Source organism: Muntiacus reevesi, chromosome 4 (assembly GCF_963930625.1).
Source record: "Muntiacus reevesi chromosome 4, mMunRee1.1, whole genome shotgun sequence".
NCBI classification, from domain to species: Eukaryota; Metazoa; Chordata; class Mammalia; order Artiodactyla; family Cervidae; genus Muntiacus; species Muntiacus reevesi.
This window is the reverse complement of record NC_089252.1, coordinates 108,849,819-108,871,535: the sequence shown is the minus strand read 5'-3', so window position 1 is coordinate 108,871,535 and position 21,717 is coordinate 108,849,819. Positions and strand designations below refer to the sequence as shown.

At 57.6% G+C, this 21,717-nt stretch overlaps 2 protein-coding genes across 20 annotated transcripts; both read right to left on the bottom strand.

Moving 5' to 3' along the window:
* Positions 1–183: 183 nt before the first annotated feature.
* Positions 184–7,686, bottom strand: QARS1 (glutaminyl-tRNA synthetase 1). Its single transcript, XM_065933740.1, has 24 exons — positions 7,535–7,686; positions 7,242–7,389; positions 6,763–6,872; positions 6,551–6,626; positions 6,274–6,338; positions 5,669–5,722; positions 5,483–5,543; positions 5,071–5,142; positions 4,066–4,151; positions 3,809–3,895; positions 3,268–3,367; positions 3,076–3,154; positions 2,892–3,000; positions 2,662–2,792; positions 2,463–2,555; positions 2,213–2,350; positions 2,038–2,125; positions 1,805–1,948; positions 1,592–1,696; positions 1,333–1,425; positions 1,091–1,218; positions 931–997; positions 731–856; positions 184–317 (listed from the first exon to the last, which is right to left on the bottom strand). The coding sequence occupies exons 1-24, from the start codon at positions 7,649–7,651 to the stop codon at positions 267–269; spliced, it is 2,328 nt and encodes a 775-aa protein (XP_065789812.1). The 5' UTR covers positions 7,652–7,686; the 3' UTR covers positions 184–266.
* Positions 7,687–10,154: 2,468 nt separating this feature from the next.
* On the bottom strand, positions 10,155–21,622 carry USP19 (ubiquitin specific peptidase 19). 19 transcript variants are annotated; one of them, XM_065933733.1, is made up of 27 exons: positions 21,406–21,619; positions 19,615–19,874; positions 19,309–19,347; positions 18,997–19,125; positions 18,777–18,910; positions 18,394–18,696; positions 18,065–18,281; positions 17,778–17,934; positions 17,614–17,685; positions 17,380–17,495; positions 17,057–17,277; positions 16,778–16,973; positions 16,568–16,701; positions 16,300–16,458; positions 16,105–16,215; positions 15,532–15,642; positions 15,347–15,448; positions 14,490–14,630; positions 14,275–14,393; positions 13,939–14,076; positions 13,530–13,843; positions 13,320–13,430; positions 13,012–13,228; positions 12,780–12,932; positions 12,519–12,679; positions 12,260–12,438; positions 10,155–10,644 (listed from the first exon to the last, which is right to left on the bottom strand). In XM_065933733.1, exons 2-27 carry the CDS (start codon positions 19,736–19,738, stop codon positions 10,528–10,530), a joined length of 3,975 nt encoding a protein of 1,324 aa, XP_065789805.1. In that variant the 5' UTR covers positions 19,739–19,874; positions 21,406–21,619; the 3' UTR covers positions 10,155–10,527. The 19 variants fall into 19 exon arrangements, with proteins under 19 accessions (XP_065789805.1, XP_065789795.1, XP_065789798.1 ...); XM_065933723.1 differs by lacking the exon at positions 21,406–21,619 and adding an exon at positions 21,207–21,367 and having other exon boundaries at positions 18,059–18,281; positions 18,394–18,693; XM_065933726.1 differs by lacking the exon at positions 21,406–21,619 and adding an exon at positions 21,207–21,365 and having other exon boundaries at positions 17,057–17,271; positions 18,059–18,281.
* Positions 21,623–21,717: the final 95 nt, after the last annotated feature.

Sequence of the window (21,717 nt, the reverse complement as noted above, 5' to 3'; positions counted from 1 at the left end):
CTCAGACTAGATGCAGAAGGTGTCCAGTCAGGCCCAGGCCTCTGCCCTGGAGCACCAGCAAGTGCCCCGGTAATTTCAAAGCTGTTAGTACTGCTCTGTGTGCAGCATACCTGCCCTCCACCCCACGGCAGGACTCTAAGGCCCTCGGGTGCTAGGAGAGCAGAGAGAGAATACAGACTCCAGGGGATTTAGCTGTTCTTTATTGACATGGAGTCTGGGTACCCCTAGCCTCCAAAGGGATGAGGTAGGTCCACAGGACTTGCAGTTCACACTTTTCCTGGGTCCTCCTTCAGTGTGACGGTTCGGTTGAAGACAAGCTGGAGGACAGAGGGGCAAGAATGACCACCAAGCCCGAACCAGGCCAGGAGGCCCCGGTGGGTCTCACCAGACACCCCACTCCAACCCTCACTTCATCCCAGAGGAGCTGAGGGCCAAAGAACTCTAGTTCTCAATAACTTTTTGACTTGGTTAAAGGACTGGCTAGCTCTGGGTCTCCATTTTATAAGAATTATAACAACCCCTATGCCATCCTCCTACCTTGAGGAATAAGTAAGGAAGGGTTCATAGAAAATGTTGTGCATGGCCTTAACCTCTGAGCCTATTTCCTCCTCAGTGGAACATGGATCCCACCACAGGTGGGGAGGATTAAGTAAGGAAATGTCAGCATAGTGCTTGGCATGGAGAATGGCGGCTACCACCAGCATTGTGGTGGAGAGGTAAATTCAAACACCTGTCCTTGGTTGCTGTCTGGATCCACGGAAAAGTAACCAAGGCGCTCAAATTGGAATTTGTCGAAGGGCTTTGCCAGGGCCACAGAACAGTCCACTAACGCAGCCTCCACCACTTGTAGCGAGGCCTGTGGGCAGAGAACTCAGGTGGCTATTGAGCCAAAAAGACCCACCACCCTCACCCCATATCCCATGAGCCTACCGGGTTCAGGTCACTTAAGAATCCACCAGGCACCTCAGCAGGATCCTCAGGGTTCTTGTGCTGAAATCTGTAGTCAAAGTGAAGGTCAGACTGTGCTGGGCAGCCACAGCAAGCAATGCCCATCTCATAACCTGCCCCAACCCCAGCTCTGTTCACTCACAGTCGCTCGTAGAGGCGGATCTCACATGTCAGAGGCTGTGATACCCAGTGAATAAATGCCTTGGGCTTTTCACCAGCATCTGTGCGCCTGCAGGTCACCTTGAGGCTTTCCACACAGCCACTGGGGCCCTGAGAAGTCACGGGGCCTGCGATCAGACTTGGACCCCATTACCAGGACAGCAGGCTGCACCAGATCCTCACCCCAGCAAGCACTGCAGCAGGAAGCCTGCAGCTGGCTCTCACCTTGACAACATGCTGCAGCTCGATGACATAGCCTGTATGCCTCAGGCCCACGGGCTGGCCCCATGCCAGGCGCTTATAGCCTGGCTCTGGCTCCTAGAGGTAAGAAGGTGGAGAAACAACAAGAGGCTACAAGGGTCAGGCAGGTACAAGAGGCTTCTTCCACCCCTATGTCTGGCAGAGGTTGGTTTGAAGAGGGATGATGGGCCCTCAGGACTGAGCTCAGAAGCAAACCGGACCCTTCACCCCACCCCCAATTCACCTCTTTGAAGTCCATCCTTTCAATGAAGACAGTGGATCCAAAGGGAACCTGATGGGAGCCCTTGGTCTCATCAGCTGGGAAGTTGGGCACCTGAATGTCCAAGGTCTGGAGCAGAAGTGTCTGAGTCACACTAGGCACTGGAATTCCCACATCCAAATCCAGGTGCACCCCCCTCACCCCACCCCACACACACACACCTTGAAGGAGACTTACCTTGGCGGCAGGAAAATTGGTGATAACCACCTGTAATGGCTCCAGCACAGCCATGGCCCGAGGGGCTGTGTCATTCAGCACATCACGCACACAGGCTTCTAGCAGATGTGGTTCCATTGTGGTCTGTGCCACTGTCACTCCCACCTAGCAGGAGAGGTCAGCTTCAGTTGCAGCCATGACCACACACTGCTGTGCTCAGCCCCTAGCTGCCCACCCAGACCACTGGGCTATACCCGAGCACAGAAGTTGTTGATGGCCTCGGGCGGAAAGCCCCGGCGTCGTAAGGCTGTGAGCGTGAAGAGCCGGGGATCGTCCCAATCCCTATGGGCAAGGAGGGGATGAGAAGGCCGTTGGCAGCACATGCTGCTAGTACCGCCAACCTTCAATAAGCCAAAAAGCCACACGTACCGCACAGCGCCAGCTGCCACCAGCTGGAGAATCTTCCTCTTGGAGACGACAGCATAGTGCAGATTGAGGCGGCCGTACTCCCACTGCACGGGACAGTAGACGTCCAGCGCATTGCACAGCCAGAAGTAGGAGGAGCGTCTGAGGTGGGAGGGCAGGGTCAGGGCTGGCCACCTCCACCCCGGGAGAGACTGCAGGAAGGGCTGCTGGAACCCCACCGGCCCTCCCCTCCCCAGGGGCCCAGCTCCCTCACCGGGCCTGGAATTCCTTGGTGCAGAGGGAGTGGGTGATGTGCTCGATGGAGTCACAGAGGCAGTGCGTGTAGTCGTAGGTGGGGTAGACACACCTGCCAGGCACAGGCAGTGGGCCCCACCATCAGCCCCACTCTGCCCGAGCCACGGCCCGCCCCGCCGCTCCACCGCTCTGCAAGTCCGCCCCGCGCTCACGCTCACCAGGCGTCCCCTGTGCGGTGGTGTGGCGTGTACTTGACACGGTAGGCCACAGGGTCCATCTTGCCATCCTCCATCACCAGCTTCATCCGCAGTGTGGCCTCACCCTCGGCAAACTTGCCCTTGCGCATTGCCTGAGCAGGAACAAGAGTTCGGGCTGCAGCTCAGCCTGATGGCATCGCATTCCCAGCATTCTGGCCCACACAGACCCAACTGCACCTCCAGATCCCCACCTCGAAGAGCAGCAGCGACTCCTCTGTGGGACGGTCTCTCCAGGGTGAGGGCAATGGGTTGTGGCCTTTGAGCTCCTCTCCTCGCTGGTGGCACACGTAGGCCTGACCCCTATGAGGAAGGGGTGTGAATGCCCAGCATGGCTGCACCCTGGTCAGCCTGTCTGGCTCCATACTGTGGCCTCACCTGCGGATAAGCTCCATGGCCCAGGCATACAGCTGGTCAAAATAATCGGAGGCATACGTCACCTTGTAAGGGGTGTAACCTGGGGACAATGGCACAGTATTAGCAGCCAGTCAGGAACACCCAATGGCAGGCTGTGGCCCAGGGAGAGGCCCATGGATAATCAATTCGGCCCAGGCCCTCCCCAGCCCATACCCAGCCAGGCCACCATGTCGTAAATGGCAGTGAAGAACTTTGCTTCCTCTTTCTCAGGGTTGGTGTCATCAAAGCGCAGGAAACAGATCCCATTGTTGGCCTAGGAGAATTGCAGCATCTGTGAGCTCCCATTATCATCAGCTCCTACAATCCAGCTCATCAAACTGGAACATTCTCAGAGCTCACCCATGTCAGAATTGAAAATATCTTTCACTCACCTTCCCGTATCTAAATGCCCTAAACAAGGCATCTCATATTAATGTGAGCTACAACACAGCCTCATCCCAAGTCCGAGAAGTGGCACTGGGAATTTTCCCAGATTTGAACTTACTGCCTCACCAAGATCTTTTTCTAAATGAGCCCAATTGGGTGGATTCTGAGATATCTGTCACACATTTCAAGGTATCCCCTTCAAGGCCTCTGTCTGCTCTGCGATACTTTATGGGAGCAGCAAGAAAAGTAGGGACAGACACCCCTCCGGTACATGCTCATGGGAGCAGCAAGCAGTCACCCTGCTTGCTGGGTCCCCAGACACACTCACCTTGGCATAGCCAAAATTGAAATTGATTGCTTTGGCATGTCCAATGTGCAGGATTCCATTGGGTTCTGGCGGGAACCGGGTACGAACCTGAGATTAGGGGAATGGAAGCAGAGGATGCAGGTCAGAGCTCAGACTACACTAAAGGATGAACCTTCCTGGGGAGACCATCATGATAGGTAAGGTGGAATAGCATGTAGGCAGCCCAAGCTGCAGGCAAGTGATAATTGCATAGTTTGCCTGCCAATACTGCCACACACCTGTCCTCCAGTGATCTCCAGGTGCTGCTTCAGTAGATCCATGGTATGAGGAGTGGTCACATAGCCCGGGGTCTTATAGTTCTCACCTGTCAGGGCCAGAACAAGTCTGATGACACCAGGCTACAGACCAGGGTTTCTGACCCCAGGGACTTGGCTGTAAGAACTGCTACTAAGACCCAGCCCTCCACAAGAAAAAGAGCCTCTCTTACAGTATTAAGACTGTCAACTGGTGAAGCCATATGGAAAATAGAATGGCGGTTCCTCAAAAAACTAAAAAGAGTTGCATATGAATCAACAATCTCACTTGTGGGCATGTATCCAGACAAAACTGTGGGCATGTATCCAGACAAAACTATCATTTGAAAAGATACACACACCACTACACTCAAAGCATTCAATAGCCTTGTCTTGGTTACATTTAATAGCCTTACCTTGGCTACATTCAATAGCCAAGACATGGAAACAACCTAGATGTCCAACGCCAGATGAATGGATCAGGAGGATGTGGTACAGAGATACAATGAAATACTACTCAGCTATCAGAAAGAACGAAATAACATCATTTGCAGCAACATGGATGGACTTGAAGAGAGTGTCACATTGAGTGAAGAAAGTCAGAAAAACAATACCATATGATACCACTTACATGTGGAATCTAAATAACGACACAAACAAACACGTCTACAAAACAGACTCACAGACATAGAGAACAGACTCGTGGTTCCCAAAGGAGAGGAGGGGAAAGAGAGAGAAGTAATGGGAGCTTGGGATCAGCAATGTAAACGGTAATATGTAGGATGACCAAACAATAAGGTCCTATGGGACAGCACAAGGAATTATAGTCAACATCCAGTGATAAACCATAATGGAAAAGAATGTGAAAAAGAATATATAACTAAATCAATTTATTGTACAGCAGAAATTACACATTAAAAATCAACTATACGTCAATAAAACTGAAAAACAAGATCCAGCCCTCCCCAGGGTTTCAATCTGCCTACTCACCAGGTTTGTGGAACTTGAGTGCCTCGCCTCGGAGCTGCTCCATCAGAGACAGGGTTTGAACAACAGCCTCACCTGCAGAGAAGAACCAAGGAAAACTTATTCTCCGGATACAGCTATCACATCCAGCTCAAGGAGGTGCCTGCAATAGTACCCATAGCCTGTAACCAGAACAGAACCAAGCAGTTCCCTCTTCCTCCAACCCCCAAAATAAGAGATACACAGCCAGATTCCTCAGGCCTCCTCTGGCTAGTTTCTGAGTAAGGGAAAGGAAAAAAACACCAGAAATTCCAGTCTTGCAGCAGAAGACAGACTGTTGAGTAAACGACGGCCTGAGACTGGGCTGTAAGGATTCACCAGGTGGAAAACCCAGAAATCAGGGAGTTGAATGTGACAAGAGCCTCAAGCCTCTCACCGTTCTCCACCACATCCTTTGCTGTCCTTTGGTCTGTTTCTTCTGGCCGAGCCTTTGCCACCTGAGAGAAGTTCAAAAGGTGGTCAAGGTCTTAGGATGATTGGGTTCAGATACTCCCTTCCCCAGCCTAAAGTTTCACCCTACCCTACCTCATCCCCAGGGCTCCCAGACCATGCTCAGTCCCACCTTGGGCTTCTTCTCCAGGTCAGTCTCCGTCTTGGGACCCAGGAGATGGAGGACCTAAACAGAGACCAGAGTCAGAGCTGGGACAGAACCCCATGACTAACCCCACCCACACACCCACCAAAGGGCTCCTGGGCCTATCCACCAGCACCGCCTTGAAAAACCTACCTAGCCTATCCCACCTCTGCTCTTCACGTGTTTCTGTGGCCTCAAATACTCTTTCCCTCCTGAGGATCCATATTAGGCTCAGGCAACAGAAACAGCGATTTACACAGAAGAACTGTGGGCCCAGCATCGAGGTAAGCCATCTACCTCAGCCATCACCCTCCTGTGATTCTCTGCCAGCATCCTGAGATGAAGGCCACATCACCCCTATTTACAAGATGAATAAACTGAGGTTCAGAGTAAAACAACTCACCCCAAATGAAGCATAACCCAGGGGCCTGGGTCTCTGATTGTCTGCCAGGTGCTTCCCCCTCTACCCTAGGCACTACTATCCACCATCAGAACAGGAATAGGCTCTCGTCCCCTCCCACCCCTGTGTACTCCTCAGTGGACTTGACATTCTGGCAGGGCCTGTGCCTGCTTCAGTTGAAAGAGGCACCCACCTGCATGTCTACTTCATGCTTGATCATTTTGCCATCTGCCCACTTGAGTGCAGTCCGAGCCTCTCCTAGAAACATGAATAAAAGGAGATGCAGAAAGGCAAAGCAGGACATTTCCCATCCTCTTTTCCAAGAAAAGGACCTGGCTGACCTCAGAAACCAGAATGAGGCCATTTCTAAGGTGCTCCTATTCCTCCTCCCACCTCCCTCTCACTCATTCCCAGAAGAAAAGGCATGTCCAGTGAGAAGAACATAGTCCCTTAACCCAGGCCCTGCTCACCCATCAGCAGCCCCATGTTGAAATGGTAACGCTCTACCAGGAGCTTGGCTCGGTGGCGATTTATGGCAGCCTCCACCTACAGAAAGCCAAACGGTGTGGTTCAGAAATGCTCCGGGAACCCAAACCCTCACCCTGGGGTCTTCCTGATTAGAAAAGCTAAGCCACTCCTGTTCAGTCCTAAGGAGACAACTGATGGCTGGGGAAAAACTCACAGCCTCTTCAATCTGTTCTGGGGTCACCACAACGCCCACACCACATTCCTGCTCGAAGTCCTCAGTGTTGATGGGATCCAAGGGATGACTCCGCACATACTCAAGGGCAGCTGAAAAAGAAGAGCGAACGAATCTGTGGCATCTCAGCTCCAAGAAATAGGAAGACAGGACCCTAATCCATCCAGGAAACCCCAATAAATTTGGCTCCTGGGAAATTAAGTCGTGCCCCTCCAGAGAAGCTCTGAGGCCTCAGGAAAGAAGCATGTGTTCTGAGTGAAATTCCTCATCAGACCTAGGTTTCTCTAAGTCAGTCTCACCGGAGGTGGCCCTCTCCATCCGTCAGAGCCACGGCCTGGGTTTAGAGGGGAAGGCAGAACTAGTAATCTAGAGAGACACCGAGGGATTTGTCAAAAGGGACAGAAAGGAGTCTGGGCTGAGAGAAGTTTGAGGTGGAAGCGCAGGTCAGGGAGGGGTCTCACCGCTCAGCTGGGTCTCAGTGTGGATCTTCCTACTGGCTATGTAGCTCACGAGGAAAGAGAGGCGCCGGGGATCCCGGAGTCGGGAGGCCAAGCCATAAAGCAGGGTCCCGGTAGCCTTGTCAATGGAGGAGCCCAGAGTCTGCTGCGCCTGGGGGTCAGGGAGGTCAGTGATAAGCCCCACACCCAATAACAAAAGCCTGAGCAAGACAAGGTGGGCTGGTTGGGTTTAGGACCCGGTCCGGCGCTGCGCTAGGGCACAGTCGGCAGCCGGGGCCAGGAACTTAGGTTCGCACCTGGGTCGCCGCCTCGCGTAGCTGCGCGCTCAGAACCGTGTTCTTGAGCGTTTCGCGGGCCTTCTGCTCGCTCAGGCCGAGGCCAGTGAAGAGCGACAAGGAGTCCAGAGCCGCCATTGCTGGGACGACGGAAACCGAAAGAAAACTTTGGGGCCAATCTGCACGTTGGCATTAGCCCACGGACCAATAGGAGAGCGATGCTGTCAGGGAGACCCAATAGTGTCCTTCCTTGGCGGGAGGGGGCGGGGCTCTCTAGGGTTATTAGCTCCATTTAAAGGGCAGAGGGAGGCCTTTCCGGGAGCTTCACTTCCGTCTTCGTGCTGCGGGTCCCCAGAAGGGGTAAGAAGGGGTAGCGGCGACCGGACTTTTAGGAGGTGCTTTGCCGCGAATCAGGAAGCAAACATAGACATGGCCCTTTGCTCTTCGACTTTTCCCTTTCAGCCCTGGAACCCTCGGGACCATCCCAGTTCTGTTCTTGGGAATATGTGAGTCCCTATCATCTCTCTGACGTCACAGCTTTGGAGTTGTCATGGAAACAGTTGACCAAAATGAAGCCCGGGAAATCCTGTCAAAGATTCCACAGAGAATGTCTGAAATGGCCCATTGATGGACCCCAATAGTCTGGCACTTCACTTCTTGAGCAACCAGCTGGGCACACACCTGGCCAGAAGGGACCTGAAAAAGTTCTGTGATGATTTGGTTTAAAATCTTCTCTGGGAATTCCCTGGTGATCCAGTGATCACCAGGATCTCAACTTTGATCTTGTGGTTTTCCTGATATGCATGCTTTGGTAAGGGTGCTAAGTATGACAGGTTTTTTTTTTTTTCTTTCACTACACTGCGTGGTTTGTGGGATCTTAGTTCCCTGACCAGGGACGAAAACCCAGGCCTTCACCAGTGAGCTGCAGAGTCCTAACCACTGGATCACCAGGGAGGAAACAAGAGGAGGAAACAAGGAGAAAAGCCAGGTAACAGCCAGCAAGGCCCAGCTGTGCATGGGAAGAGGCACAGTCCAGCAGCCAGGCCTACAGACAGGTCCCTGTGGCAGAGACTGATAATGCAGAAGCAGCAGTGGCCTTAGTGCTGAGGCTCACAGAAGCCTTGTGCGGAGGCCTGGCCCGGGGAAGGGTCATGGGGCAGGCTCAGCAGCAGCAGGGCTACGGTCAGAGGTGGACAGAGCCCCTTGAGCAGTGCATCCAGCACACGCAGACCACCACGGTCCAGACACTTGGGGCTGCACCCAGTGAAGGCCCAGGACAATCCTGTTGAAGCCCACACCTAGCAGACCCTCACTCCAGCAGTGTGTTGGCACCAACACCCAGCTTCCACCATTATTGCAGGGCCTCACACCCAGCTCTCCAGGCCCCTCTCCATGACCAGTAACCCCACATGGTCCTTGTGCTATTATTCCAATAGAAAATAACCAACTCTGGTCACAGAGTTAGCTTTCTCCAGGAGCTCCTGCTGACTACCACCGCTAACTCCAGCCAAGGCTGAAGGGTACTAGCAGGGCCCACATGCTGAGCTTATCATAAGACTGACCCCTCAGGCTTGGGGGCAGGGATGAACCACCACGGATGCAGGGCCCTGCCCCACCCTTCCCTGCCTTACACTCTTTCTGGCTTACTTGAACACCTGCTTCCCCATCCCCCTCCAGCTGGAGATACCCACTCCTAACCCCACACAGTTGGAGACAAAGTCTCATAAAACTTGCCGTTGCCTTGCAGCATGTGTGCACAAAGGCAAGTGTGCTGGGACAAGCCTGGTGACCCACTGTGGGCAAACAGCCTGGGATACCTGCCAGAAGCCAAAGTCTCAGGGAATCAAGGGAGGAAATGGCCTGGCAGGGGCCTGCACCCTCCCTCCCGCAGGAAACCAGCTAAGAGTCACTCTGGTCCTCTCTGCCTGTCCTTGTGGAGCAAGGTCTCCTTCCCCACAAGCCAGTTTTTTTCCTGCTCTATTCTCCCAAGGGATCCAGATGTTTTGCAGACTACAGCAAAGAAAGACCTGAGAAAAGGAGGGACTTCTCCTCCACCCACATGTCCTTCCTGTTGCCCAGCAAGTCCTTCCTGACCTGCTATCTGGTTGTCAGCCCCAGTGCCTACACCTTTTACCGCATGCTGTCAGCTTCTGGAGTTTCATGGGGTACAGTCCACCCCTTGGGTCTGAGGTACTGATGTTGCCAACCATAGCTACCTCCAGGCAGGACTCAGAATCAGTGGAATGAAAGGGCAGAAGTCAGGCCCCAAACATCTACTGGCACTGGGGGCTTGGCTTTATGACCCAAAGGGCCTGAACTGGAACCTCATCATCTCCTCAGACCAGAGTACTTTACAGGATCTTTGACACACACACACACACACACACACACACACACACACACACACACCAGATCTTTGACACACACACACACACACACACACACACACACACACACCAGATCTTTGACACACACACACACACACACCAGATCTTTGACACACACACACACACACACACACACACACACACACACACACACACACACACACACACACACACACACACACACACACACACACACACACCAGATGCTGCAAAGGGGGGGTGGCCACAGGACCTAGTGTATCACAGTGACTAAGTCTGCTTATTTGTCATTTATTTTTAAAATATATTTAAACAGCAGCAATCACTTCCAAAATGCAAAAAAAAATTACAGTTTTTTAGAATAAAATTATAACGTTTATAATGCGAGTCAGAAAGAACCGAAGGTACAACTGAGAATCAAATCACGCAGCACTGGGGGTGGCTGGAGAAGCCAAGGCCCACTGGTTGGGGTGGGGGGGTCAAGGTGACAAGAGGTCCCAACCTGTGAGGCTTCCACCCTCAAATCATCCCCCCCAACTCCCCACTGACGAAGCCAGTGTCCTCTAGGTTAGAGAAGGAGAAGCGGCAAAGCGCTGGCCCTCTGTGGGGGATCCCACAAACCCAGTCCCCCCACCAGCCAGGGACCTGCTAATCGACCTCCTCCATGTTGCTGTAGGTGGGGGCTGGGCGGTCCACAGGGGGGGCGAAGCGTTCAGGGGCTGTCCGCGTGGGGGCCACCTCGGGGGCCTGGCCAGGGCCTAGTCCCTGCAACAGAATATGAGGACAGGGGTTGGGGGCTGCCCAGTATGCCGCCTGGCATCCCAGGGGTGCTGGCTTGGAGCCCTGGCACCCAGGGGAGGGCCCCAAGGCAGGCGCAGACAGCAGCGGCGTTGAGACAGAGAGACGAGATCGGCCTGAACAGTCTCGCTTTATTAACACTTTAAATACAAGAAGCTGCTTGGGTAGGGCTAAGCCCCAGGTAAAGGGTAGGAGCAGCAGGACAAACGGACAGACAGCTGGACAGGATACCCACCCTGGGATGCTCTGCCCCTGCAAGAGCCACAGTCCCCACCCTGTCCCCTCAGAGGCACCCACTGAGCCCCGAGTCGGTCCCCACCACAGAGGCAGGCATGGCCTGGCGGGGAGGGCAGGTGGACAAGCTCACAGCAGCTGCCTGCCGGCGAGCTCATCTCCAGGGGCTCTGGGATACCAGAGGATAAAACACGTTGAGCACAAGGGCCACCAAAGCTGCCACGGTGCCCAGAACAAAGTATCGGAGACAGCCCTCGTCTGGTGTGGTAGGGCCACGTGGCGGGGGGCCCACCCAGTCTTGGGGCCCCCAGGGACCCAGAGGCGCAGGCCCCTCGGGTACCGGCTCCTCCTCGGCCTCCAGCTCCTGCCAAATCCGGGAAGCCTACGGTGTGCGGAAACGGCCATCAGCACCCAGGGCAGGGGGGAGAGGGGAGGGAGACCCAGTGTCCCTAAGACCCCTGGCCGCAACAGTCCCACTCAAGGTAACTGGCGCTAACCCCCTACATCCCAGGTCAGGCAGCAGAAAGGACAGGCAGGAGCCAAGCGGGTCACTCGCCGGGTTGTTGAGCACCACGACAGGAGAACCCTGACAGCACTGTGGCCTCAGGACACTCCCCAGTGGACATGCAGCTTCCCCTCTGGGGTGCAGTTAGGGTTGGGGGTTAGCCGGTCAGTTTTTTAGCCCAGGCTCCCCACAGAGGAGACTGGCTCACGGAGGACATAACTGCCAACCCCAGAGTCATGTCCTGGCTCCCTCCCACCCACGTGCGGATCTGATCACGGTCTCAGAGTCTGAGCATAAAGGGCTCAAGGGAAAGGAGCGCCAGGAGACTAGTCCAGAGAAGAGTTGGGGCTGTGCCCACCAACCAGGCCTGGGACCCACATCAGCAAGAAAGACAGAAGATTCTGAAGGCCCAGAAGGAACAGATGCCCACCGCAGAAGGGGACAGCCACACAAGGCTATGGCCTGCTGGCACAGCCCTGGCCTGAGTGCATGTCAGAACTCGAGGAACAGTCTTAAGGGAGGGTCTGTGGGTCAGCGTGTGGGGAGCGGCAGAGAGAAAGCTAGGCATGTCAGGAACAGTCTGTTCACAGCCCGGTGAAGTTTGCAGCAGCTCCTGGCCTGTATCTGATGCACGCGCCAGTGGCCATGTGTTGGTGTGTATGTACCTCTGTAAGCGTCCCTACAGCCTGTAATGGCTCTGGCTAAGGCTGCAATGTAAGGGAACCCCATCTGTGGCTTAAAAAGCCCAAGGCTTCAGGGGCTAGAGGAGAGGAAGCTGTGCTCCACACCCACCACATCTGAGAGCTGGGCCCCCCTCGCCTGCGGAGCCTCCCCATGCCTCACCTGGCTGGCAGCGGACTCGGCTGCAGGGCCCAGCTCAGGGTGGTGCTCAGAGTGCCCTGCCCGGGGGGGCCTCTCCACGGGAGAGTTCCGCCGGCGGTAGAAGAGGACGTAGGCGTAACGCGTCACCACCTGACTCTCGTCTACCGTTGTCACCGTGCTGTCGTCGAACAGGCGCCAGCCTACGGCGAGGTGGGGAGAGTGTGAACAGGGCCCGCGCCACCGCCCCTCCCATCCGTCCCGTCGGCGCGTGTGCCCTCACCCACGTCGCTGCGCTGGCTGCTGCGGTCATTGGGCAGGCGCGCACAGGCGGTGTAGTGGCCGCCGATCATGCCCCCGTAGTGGTTGATGACGGCGTACAGGTCGTAGCTGGGCAGCTGCTCCTCTTTCTGACCGATACAGAACTTGCCCAGGTCCAGGTTCCTGTGGGGCCGGTCCGAGAGCGGTCAGCTGGTCAGCAGGTGCCCCTCCCCGCCGCCACCACCACCAGCCCTGACTGCGGGCAGCAGGGCCTGCCGCTCACCGGACGGGGAACTCCACCAGGTCGTTGATCTTGTCACGCCAGATGAAGCTGCGGAAGGAGAAGCGCTTGAGCTGCACGATGAGCACGTTGGGCAGACGCCACAGCAGCAGCTGCTTGGAGGCCTCGCGGTGCTGTTTGCACTGGGGGCAGTACCTGAGAGGGGATGCGGCACCGTCAGGGGCGGCGGAGCGCCCGGCACCCCACCCCTACCTACCGGCTGCCATGCCCTCACCAAGCCTCCTCAGGTGCCAACACCTCCGGCCGCGTGAAGAGGTTGAGGCACTGGTCCAGCGTGAAGTGGCCGGCGCGGGCAGCTTCGCCCGCAGACCCAGGGTCCTCGGCGCACTCCAGCTCCTTGGAGGCCACCAACACGAACTCCTGCAGGCGCTCGTTGTTGCGCCAGACCAGGGCCAGGCTGCAGTCGTCCCCCAGCTCCAGCGGGACGTCTCCTGGAAACGGGCGGGGAGGGGAGTCACGCCGCTGTGGAGAGCCACCAGCCCAACCCACGCCAGGGCTCCCGCGCCTGACGGCCTCAGACACCTTTGTCCTCTAGCCTCTGCTCTCGGTTGGACGCGTCAATTCTGTAGATGAAGAACTGGGGAGTGTGGGCGCTCAGGGCTTCACTTGGGTGTTGGTACCCGGGCACAGCAGCTGAGAAAGGACACAATAATCGGAGCTCTCCTGTCTACCACGGCCTGACCCAGCTCTCCCCCACCTTCCCTACCCCAGAGCCTTTCAGCAGACTTTTACCTTCAGGTCGGGACACCCTCTCACCAACAGTCAAGGCGCCAACTTCAATGGGCCCACTGGCCACCATCTCAGAAGAAATGCCGCTGGTGCTGGGCACAGGGCCCCGATCAGGGGATGCCCATGCCCGGGAGGCCCCAGTGTCCCCCTCAGCCACAGGGGTCACCAACTGGAGCTCTGGTGGCTGAATGGGGTCCCTGTCACTGTCCCCAGCCTCCAGGGAGCTAGTGGAGAGTAGCGTGGTGCAGCCAGGGCCCTGGGACTCCAAGGCCATGCGGCCAGGCTGGAAGGGCGGCTGGAACACACTCACAGAGTACCTGGCGACGGGCCGCAAAAGCCAGTAAGAATCCAGACCAGTACGGCTGGCGTCTCTGCCTTCCACCCCGCCTGAACCCAGCCCCTGGGCACTTACCGGGCATAGCCCTCTAGCAGCTGAGCGAGACGGGCGTAAGTGAGGCGTGAGGCGGGGACACTGACCAGGAAAGGGTAGCCGATGTTCTCGGGGCGGCAGAGGCCCTTGTGATCAGGCCAGTGGGTTTTCTGACAGAGCCTGGAAGGAAAGTGGAGGGAAGGAGGGGGCTTCAGCCCCACCTCTGCACCAGGGCCAGCCCCGCTTCCCCAGGGGTCTGGGAGAGTGGCAGCAGATGGGGGCAGATAGAGGACTTAAGACACCCAGGCTTTATGTGGACAAGAGGGAGGGTGGCAGGTGGAAGCAGGAGCAGGGACGGGGCAACGCGGGAGTCCTCACTGGTTGCAGTAGCCCACGCGGTAACACCGGGTACAGCGCTTCAGCTTCTCGTCCTCTGACTGCTGCTTCCGCTGGCAGGCTGCACACTTGGAGATAGGGATGCTGGGCACCTGGGGGCGCTAGGGTGGGTGGCCTGGCTCAGCGAGGGCAGGCAGCACAGGAAGGCCGCCCCGCCCCCACCAGGACTCTGGGGCAGCAGGGTGGCCCCTACTCACCTGCTGTACCTCTAGCACCACCACCCGCTCCTTGGCTAACTCTGGGGACAGCAACTCGAAGCAGAGGAGTGTGTCGGACGGGGACACGGTGTCCAGTGAGTGGGAGGGCAGAAACACACGGTGGAAACGATTCTTAATCACCTGGGGACAGAGAACACACAGATCCGATGGGAGGACAAGTGCTTCCCCTAGCGCTGCTGCAAACCACAACAAGATCTGGCCTTGATCTTGGGTCTCTGAGGACAGGTCAGGGGTTAAGAAATATGTGCCTCCACTGGCAGCAGCCTCAGTGCCCAACGGAGTAAGGAGCCTGGTACGTAGAGAGAATGAAAGGTCAGGATTGGGACCAGTATGAACCGTACCAGCTCTCCATACCAAGGGCCTCAACCCTGCTCTCACCCAGTGGGCCCTGTGGAGACTGCAACATGGGTCCTCTGGAGGGGCCACCTTCCAAGAGGCGTGCCCCTACCTCCACCCCGCTGAGGAAGCAGACACTGCCAGGCAGCAGCACACAGATCGCGGAAAACAGGAGGGAGAAGCACGATGGAGAAGAACCAGAGCTGGTGGATGGCTAGTCCTGTGGCCCAAGCTCCTCATCTGAAGAAGAGCAGCTGGGGGCCAACACCAAGTGGGGGAATATATTCAGATGATGGCGGGGAACTGAGGGCACCTCGGGTGTATCGCCCAAGTGCCTGGTTTTAACCACCCCTCATCCCGCAGCACCTCGCCTGTCTGCGCAGTCACATGCACATCTGCGCAGACACAGACAGGTGCTAACAAGTGCACACATGTTATCTGCATTCTGTGAACACAGACACACGTCCCTGTACGTAAGAGGCAGGGAAGGACAGACACACCTCAGCCAGACGCAGGTTCTCAGGTTTCACGTGGACACTCTGAGACAGGGAGTCCAACACTTCGCTTGCACTGGAGTTCTCCTTGCTGACGCTCACCAGAAACTGTGGTGACAAGAGGAGCGAGTTCATGGGGGAGGGAGGCCAGGGTCTCAGTCATAGCCCGGAGGTACAGGCCAAGTTCTCACCTTGATGGGCTTGCTGTGGGGCTCCCGGGCGAAATAGAAGACAGGGAGAACCTTTTGCTTCTGGGGCAAGGGCACCGGCAGGTACAGGAACGGGTCAAAAGTGATGGAGACCTGCAAAGGCACAGGTGCCACTGGGTGGCCACACAGGGAGTGGGGGGCGGGCTGCTGGTGCCCAGAGCGCCCGACCCAGGCCTACGGACGGCTCTCAGGCCTCACCACCCAGCCTCAGGCTAAGAATGCTGGATGGACCAGGAGAACTGGCAGGAGAGAAGAATCCCTGTCTCTGACACTGGAGGCCCTGCTCGGCCGGGCCCCTCACTCGCACCCCATGTGCCTTTCCAATTTTTCCCACACTCCACTCCATCTCAGGTCACCCAAAGAGCGCTTTCCCCTCCATCAAGAAGCCCTCACAGCCTGACCTCTGCAGCCTACACAGGGCCTCAGGCCTCCCCTGAGCTCCTTTGCCCAAATCGTGCCCTGCAGCACCTAAAGGTACCTGTGCCTCTGAGCCCGTTCCGATCAGGCTAACCAGACAAGCTAGGGGGTGCTTTCTCTCTAGGGAGCCCGTCACACCTTTGCACACACGGGGCACACCAGCTTCGATTTGTACTGGCCCTGAAACAGGTCCACGATGAAAGAGTCATTCCTCATCTTGTGCCGCTGCCAGGCTTCCTCAGCCACCACCTGCGGAGCAGAGTGGTGAGGGCCGAGGAGACCCAGGGGCTGGGACGGGCGGGACACAGGCGCGCCTCTGCCCCCAACTCTGACCTCATCAGGCCGCCCATCTGAGTCCACGGTCTCCGTGTAGGGCTTATTCTGAATGCGGTTCAAGTCCTCGTGCAGCCCATCCAGCAGGAAAGCCATGAACTCCTGGGCATCATGCTGGGCATAGCCTGTGAACTGGCTGGCCTTGCTCGCCACGATGGCCTGGACACAGGGGCAAGGTGTGAGGCCGGAGCCCCAGCACCCACCGTGCTCCTGGCTGGCTGGCCCTGCCCGCCCTCTCCAGCCAAGGGGAAGAGTGGCCACACATCACCTTCAACTTGGAGGGCTGGAAGGCATGGTGGGTGCCCTTCCACAGCGCCCGGAGCAGCACAGCAAAGCCAATGGCTAGACGTCCACCAGTCCCCAGGGGGTTGTTGTAGTTGATCTCGGCCTCGAAGGAGCGGTCTAGAGATAGCAGCCCAGCAGAGGTGTGAGCGGGGGCAAGTGTCCCCCGTCCCTGGGCTCCAGGAGCAGCTCTCACCGTGGAAGAAGTCCCGTAGCTCCCGTGTGTTGGACAAAGACTGAATGACGCTGTTCATGAAGCAGGTGTTGCCTAGGTTGACGAGGCCGGTGAAGCCGGGCAGACACACCTTCTTCTCTTCCTCCTCCTCTTCCTCCACACTGTCTCCACTCACCGGGCTGTGGGGCATTGGAGGCACCATACATGTGGGCTTGGGCTGTAGGAGCAAGAGAAGCGTGAGAGAGTAGCCCTGAGCTCTCCAGCCTTCAGCCTTGGCCCTCTGCACCCCGAGATTCTCACCGACGCCAGATGTGGCTCTGACTTTGGGGCTACATGCTCCATGGGGGTGCGGGCAGCCACCCCATCAAGGCCTGTGTCCTCAGATCGAGCCTTGGGTTTCTCCTTCTCCACGGCCCGGGCTTCCTCCTGGCCCGTCAAGGGATGGGGTGTACCTCCCGGTGGGGCTGAATCCAGGGGGGATGGACCTGTCGGCACGGCGACCTTTGCACCACCCACTGCACCTTAAAAAGGGGGAATGGGGGGGCTGGTGGTTAGCAGCATGTGGCAGGGGGTGGGGGTCCGGGTCCCAAGGACCGGGCAATGAAGGGAGCTCGTGGGCAGACCTCGTGCAGCTGGGGCCTCCAGGCCCCCCCAGCGCTGGCTCTGCCGCTTGCGGAGGCAGATGTCAATGCGAGAGGCCGTGAAGCAGAAGGTGCACTGCTCGGGCTCGATCAGGTTCCTGCAGGGGAAGGCTGCACTCAGGAACTCCGGTGGAAGGGCTGTGGGGCCAGATGGCCCAGGGACAAGGCGTGCAGGGCGGTGGGACAGGCACAGGGGCGGGGCTGGGCACCACCCACCTGAGCTTCACCTGCCAACGGAAGATGGTGTGGGGCCCACAGCCCGGGTGCAGTCTCAGGAAGTTTCCATCCCTGCAGGGGCGGGGCAGGGCAGGAGAAAGAGCGTGAGACGCACTGCCCTGCCTGAAGCACTCTGTCTGCCCTAGGTCTGCCTGTCCACCCACCTGGTCTGGAAGATAAGCGTGAAGTCCTGCTCGCGGAAGAGCACTCGAGAGCTGTCCCTGCGGATTTCCTTCACGTACACGTGCACCACCACTGAGTCCGGCCCCTTCTCATACGAGTCATTCTTGACAAATGCCAGGTTCACCATGGACTCGGGCTCTACGTTGAGACCACAGCTCAGTGCCACCCAGGACAGGTTCCAGCCTGTTCCTATTCTACTCCCTCCCCACCCACACCCACCCACCGTGCAGCTTGAGCTCGGCCTGCCCAACCCTAGTCCCACCTTTACCATCCACCAAGGCCGCAGCATCTGCGGCCACTGCCATCTCCTCCTTGGAACGATCGTCCTTCTCAGGGTCTCTGCTCCGGGCCATGGTAGGGGACACTGGGTCGCTCCTGGGGGCTGCTGCCTTCTTTCCTGTCAAAAGTGCTAGATTCTCCTCTGAGCCCAGGAGGCAGGTCTGGGGGGTCAGTGGTGGTACACGGAGCTGTTCCTCAGCCTCAGCCTATTTGTGGCAAGATCGTGGGCAGGATCAGCCTTGGGTCTGGCCGGCAGCTCCCTGAGTCTACACCCTTCCCCCTCACCTCCCAACCCCCAAGCAGGCACCCCACGCTCACCTGGGTGGCCGGCTCAGCCAGGAATGGGGGGGCATCACCCCGAGGCCCAGGGCCATCTCTGGCCCCTTCCCCCTCTGGCCCTCTGCGGAGATGCACGGCCCTCTTGGCGCTGGGCCCTGCCTGGGCCCCAGGACCAGCCCCAGCGCCTACCTCACCACGGCCCTGGGCCCGCTTCTGGTTGCGGGCCTCCTGCTTAGCCCGCCGGGGCTCAGGGCCTGGCTCCAGGGCAATGGGAGATGGCTCCTGCCCATTCTCCTGGCACCGCAGCCCTGGCACCAACTCCTGGGTCCCTAGAGGTTTCTTCTGCCAGAGATATAGCAGTCAGGCTCTGTCAACTACATCGGGGACCCCTGCCTCTCCCCTCCCACTGGTCTGGAACTTACCAGCAGAGAGGGCCACGTAAGCAGAGGCACCTTCTTGGGCAGTGACAGCTGCAGGACGCCACCTTTGCGAGCCTGCACTTTGGTGCAAGAACTCTCTATCTCAGCGTAGAAAACACCACCCCACTGCCGACCATCTGGAAACAGAGTGAGAGGAGTCAGCTGGGGCAGGGGATATCAAGGGGCTCACATACACTGCTGGCCTCGGAGCAGAGGGACATACCTGGGAGACGCAGCACACAGTCTGTGTCTGTGAAAGCAGCGTCAACTTCCTCCAGCCGCACGGGACCTGTTCCCACGCGGAGCTTGACAATCACCTCATCAGCACTCTGCCTCCAATCGAGCCCTAAGTCTATACAGGGAGTGATGAAAAGATTGTGAGGGTCTCCATGAGCTTCTGGTGAGGATCAACAGGTACCAGACACCCAGTCCTAATGGAACTGCTTTAGATAAGAGCTATACCCCCATGGTGCCCACCACCCCTCTCCCACCAACCAAAGCACTCTAGCCTCCAAAAGGCCTATTCATTACTCACCCTCTTTGGTCTGCTCCTCCCGAGGAGTGAATGCTGACCCTGACAACAAAGGAAAGAATAGGGAAACGAAGATGGACAGGCAGCCTCTGAGACTCGAACACCCCACCAAACACCATGTTGAAGACTTCAGTTAAGTACTACAAACTTCAAAGCTGATGCTGTACCCAACCTGCCACTGGTCCATCTCTCAGCATCAGACGAGGATGGGAGGAAGAAGAAAAAAGTTGTTTCCCAAACCCCCACGTGTACGCTCAATAGGAAGGGAAGAGGAAAAGGCCACAAGGGTCCCAGGAATGCCACTCCCACCTCTCCTAGGATCACCATCCTTGCTCTCCTGGTTTGCTCGATCCTTCTGCTTTTTCTTACTGGTGGCCTCCTCCAGTCCTGGGGGCCCTCTCCTTGGGCCTGTGGCGCTGGCCCCACCAGACATCTTGAGCCGCTTGGTCGACAGCCAGAGTGCCCCGGGGTCGGCAACGGCGTCTGGGTCAGGGCTACGGCGCTTTCTTCCTGGCCCAGCTATCTTGGCAACTCTTTGTGGACAAATTCTCCAGCAAGGAACAGACAGCCTAATGAGAAGGGGACCAGTAATCACTACCAAGGGCCGGAGTTTGCTCCCTGGTTACACCCAGGGCTCGGCAACCTAGGACACGTCTAACCCTACAGAGCAGTGTCTCTCCAATACCTGAGGCAGCCCTGGCTACTCTCAGACGATTCCTAAGGGGGAATAAATAACGCACATAGGAGCAGCCACTTCTGGCTGAGCCTCCTAGATGCTGCTGTACAGACCCACAAAGAGAGAAACCTCACTGAGGAGGAGCCAGGTCAGGGCAGCTATGGCCCAGGACCAGGCTCCTTCATCAATCTGGAGATGAGCCATGGCTCCAGCCCACAGGGCTGGCACTCTGAGCTGGGTGCTCACTTTTCCTTCACTCTCACTGGCTGCTTAGTCACCACCCGAGAAGTAAGAGGTGGAGGAGGAAGCCAGGAAAGGAGGAGACAGACAATTAAACAGGAGGAGGACCAGGCATTGTAGCTGAAAACAGGCCCAGCCCAGGTGCTACCACTGCTCAGGGACAGTCTTCAGGCTAAGGTGCCCCACCTGCCACATGACAGCTTCCACCGTTCCCTGAACCTGGTTCAATGCACTGGTTGGTTTTTGTTTTCTTTTTTTCCCTACGTCTGAAGAGATTCCTTTCTCCAGCTGCTGTCCTATGCAGACAGGGGCTTGCAAAAGCTAAGATGAAAAGGGTATTCAGATGTCACACTTCCCTTTCAGCAATATCCCCACCTCTAGGCACCCTGAGATGAAAACTGAAACAGACATTATCCCCTTCCTTCCCAGGTCCGCCCCCTCATCAGCTCTGAGCTAGAGACCTTCTACCCAGTTTCCCACAGACCCGCAAGGGGATTCTGGGCTATTTCTCCACCCAAAATAAAGTTCTCAAAACTAAGATAAGGGTGGGGATGAGGGTGGGGATGAAGGAGGCGTGTATCCAGGATCCCTGGCAGCCCACAGCACGGCCTGAGACAGTGGCAGGGCAGATAGTGACCAGTCTGTGTTACCCAGTGGGGGGGGGGGGGGGATGTCGGGGGCGGGAAGAGATTCTTCTACGGGTCAGATGTGGGACTGGTGGGCTGGATCTCCAATGACGACAGATCCAGAGTCGAGGGATGAACATCCTCCGCCTCTTTGCTCCCAGGCCCCAGCTGAAGGTCGCGTCCCTCCCGTATCCTCTTGGGACGTTGAGAAGGGAAAGGGGCTGCCTAGAGACCCAAGGTGGCCTAATCCGGCCGCGCCGGGTTACTGACAACAGACCAGCGCCCCAGCCGGGCTGCGACCCAGTTCCAGCCTCCGAACCCCAAGCCCACCACCACCTCCTCCAGGAAGCCGCCCTCACTCGCCGCCAACCCTCTCGGAGACCGCCGGCCGTCCACAGGCTGAGTGTAACGGCCCCGCCTGCAGCAGCGGGCCCGGCAGGCCGCCGGACTCGAGGGGTGGAGACTGGACGGCCCGTGACCTTGAACAGGCCGCCCCGGGCCCGCGTTGCGGCCTCCCCGCTCCGGCGCGACAGGCGAGCAGCGGCCAGCCCCACTCACCGAGCGAGGCCGCCGCCGCCGCCGCCGCCGCCAGCCCTCTTCGGGCCTTGGCAACCCGCTCTCGGTTCCGGTTCCGGCGTCAGGTCGGTTCCGGTTCCGGCGCGCCCCTCCCCCGTCCCGGCGCCGCCGCCGCCACCACCTAAGCTGCTTGTTTTGTTTCGACTTCCAGTTACGGCCGCGGGTGGCTGCCCGCAGGGCCGGTGACGCACATCCGGCGGGAGCGGGCACGCGGCGCCGGGCAGCTCCGGAGGCGGGCCGAGCGGAAGGGGCGGGGCTCCGGTGCCTGGGCCTAGCTGGGGCCCGGCGGGTGGC

What these genes read in the sequence shown, in the direction of transcription:
- QARS1 (XM_065933740.1), bottom strand. Translation starts at nt 7,651, where the DNA reads ATGGCGGCTCTGGACTCCTTGTCGCTCTTCACTGGCCTCGGCCTGAGC. An exon ending in TCAACAACTTCTGTGCTCGG is followed by an intron (nt 1,949 to 2,037) that starts GTATAGCCCAGT and finishes CTCTCCTGCTAG; the next exon opens with GTGGGAGTGACAGTGGCACA. An exon ending in TCTTAAGTGACCTGAACCCG is followed by an intron (nt 857 to 930) that starts GTAGGCTCATGG and finishes CTCTGCCCACAG; the next exon opens with GCCTCGCTACAAGTGGTGGA.
- USP19 (XM_065933730.1), bottom strand. Translation starts at nt 19,738, where the DNA reads ATGTCTGGTGGGGCCAGCGCCACAGGCCCAAGGAGAGGGCCCCCAGGA. An exon ending in GGATGGTGATCCTAGGAGAG is followed by an intron (nt 19,348 to 19,614) that starts GTGGGAGTGGCA and finishes CTTTGTTGTCAG; the next exon opens with GGTCAGCATTCACTCCTCGG. An exon ending in GCAGAGGCTAGAGGACAAAG is followed by an intron (nt 13,229 to 13,319) that starts GTGTCTGAGGCC and finishes GCCCGTTTCCAG; the next exon opens with GAGACGTCCCGCTGGAGCTG.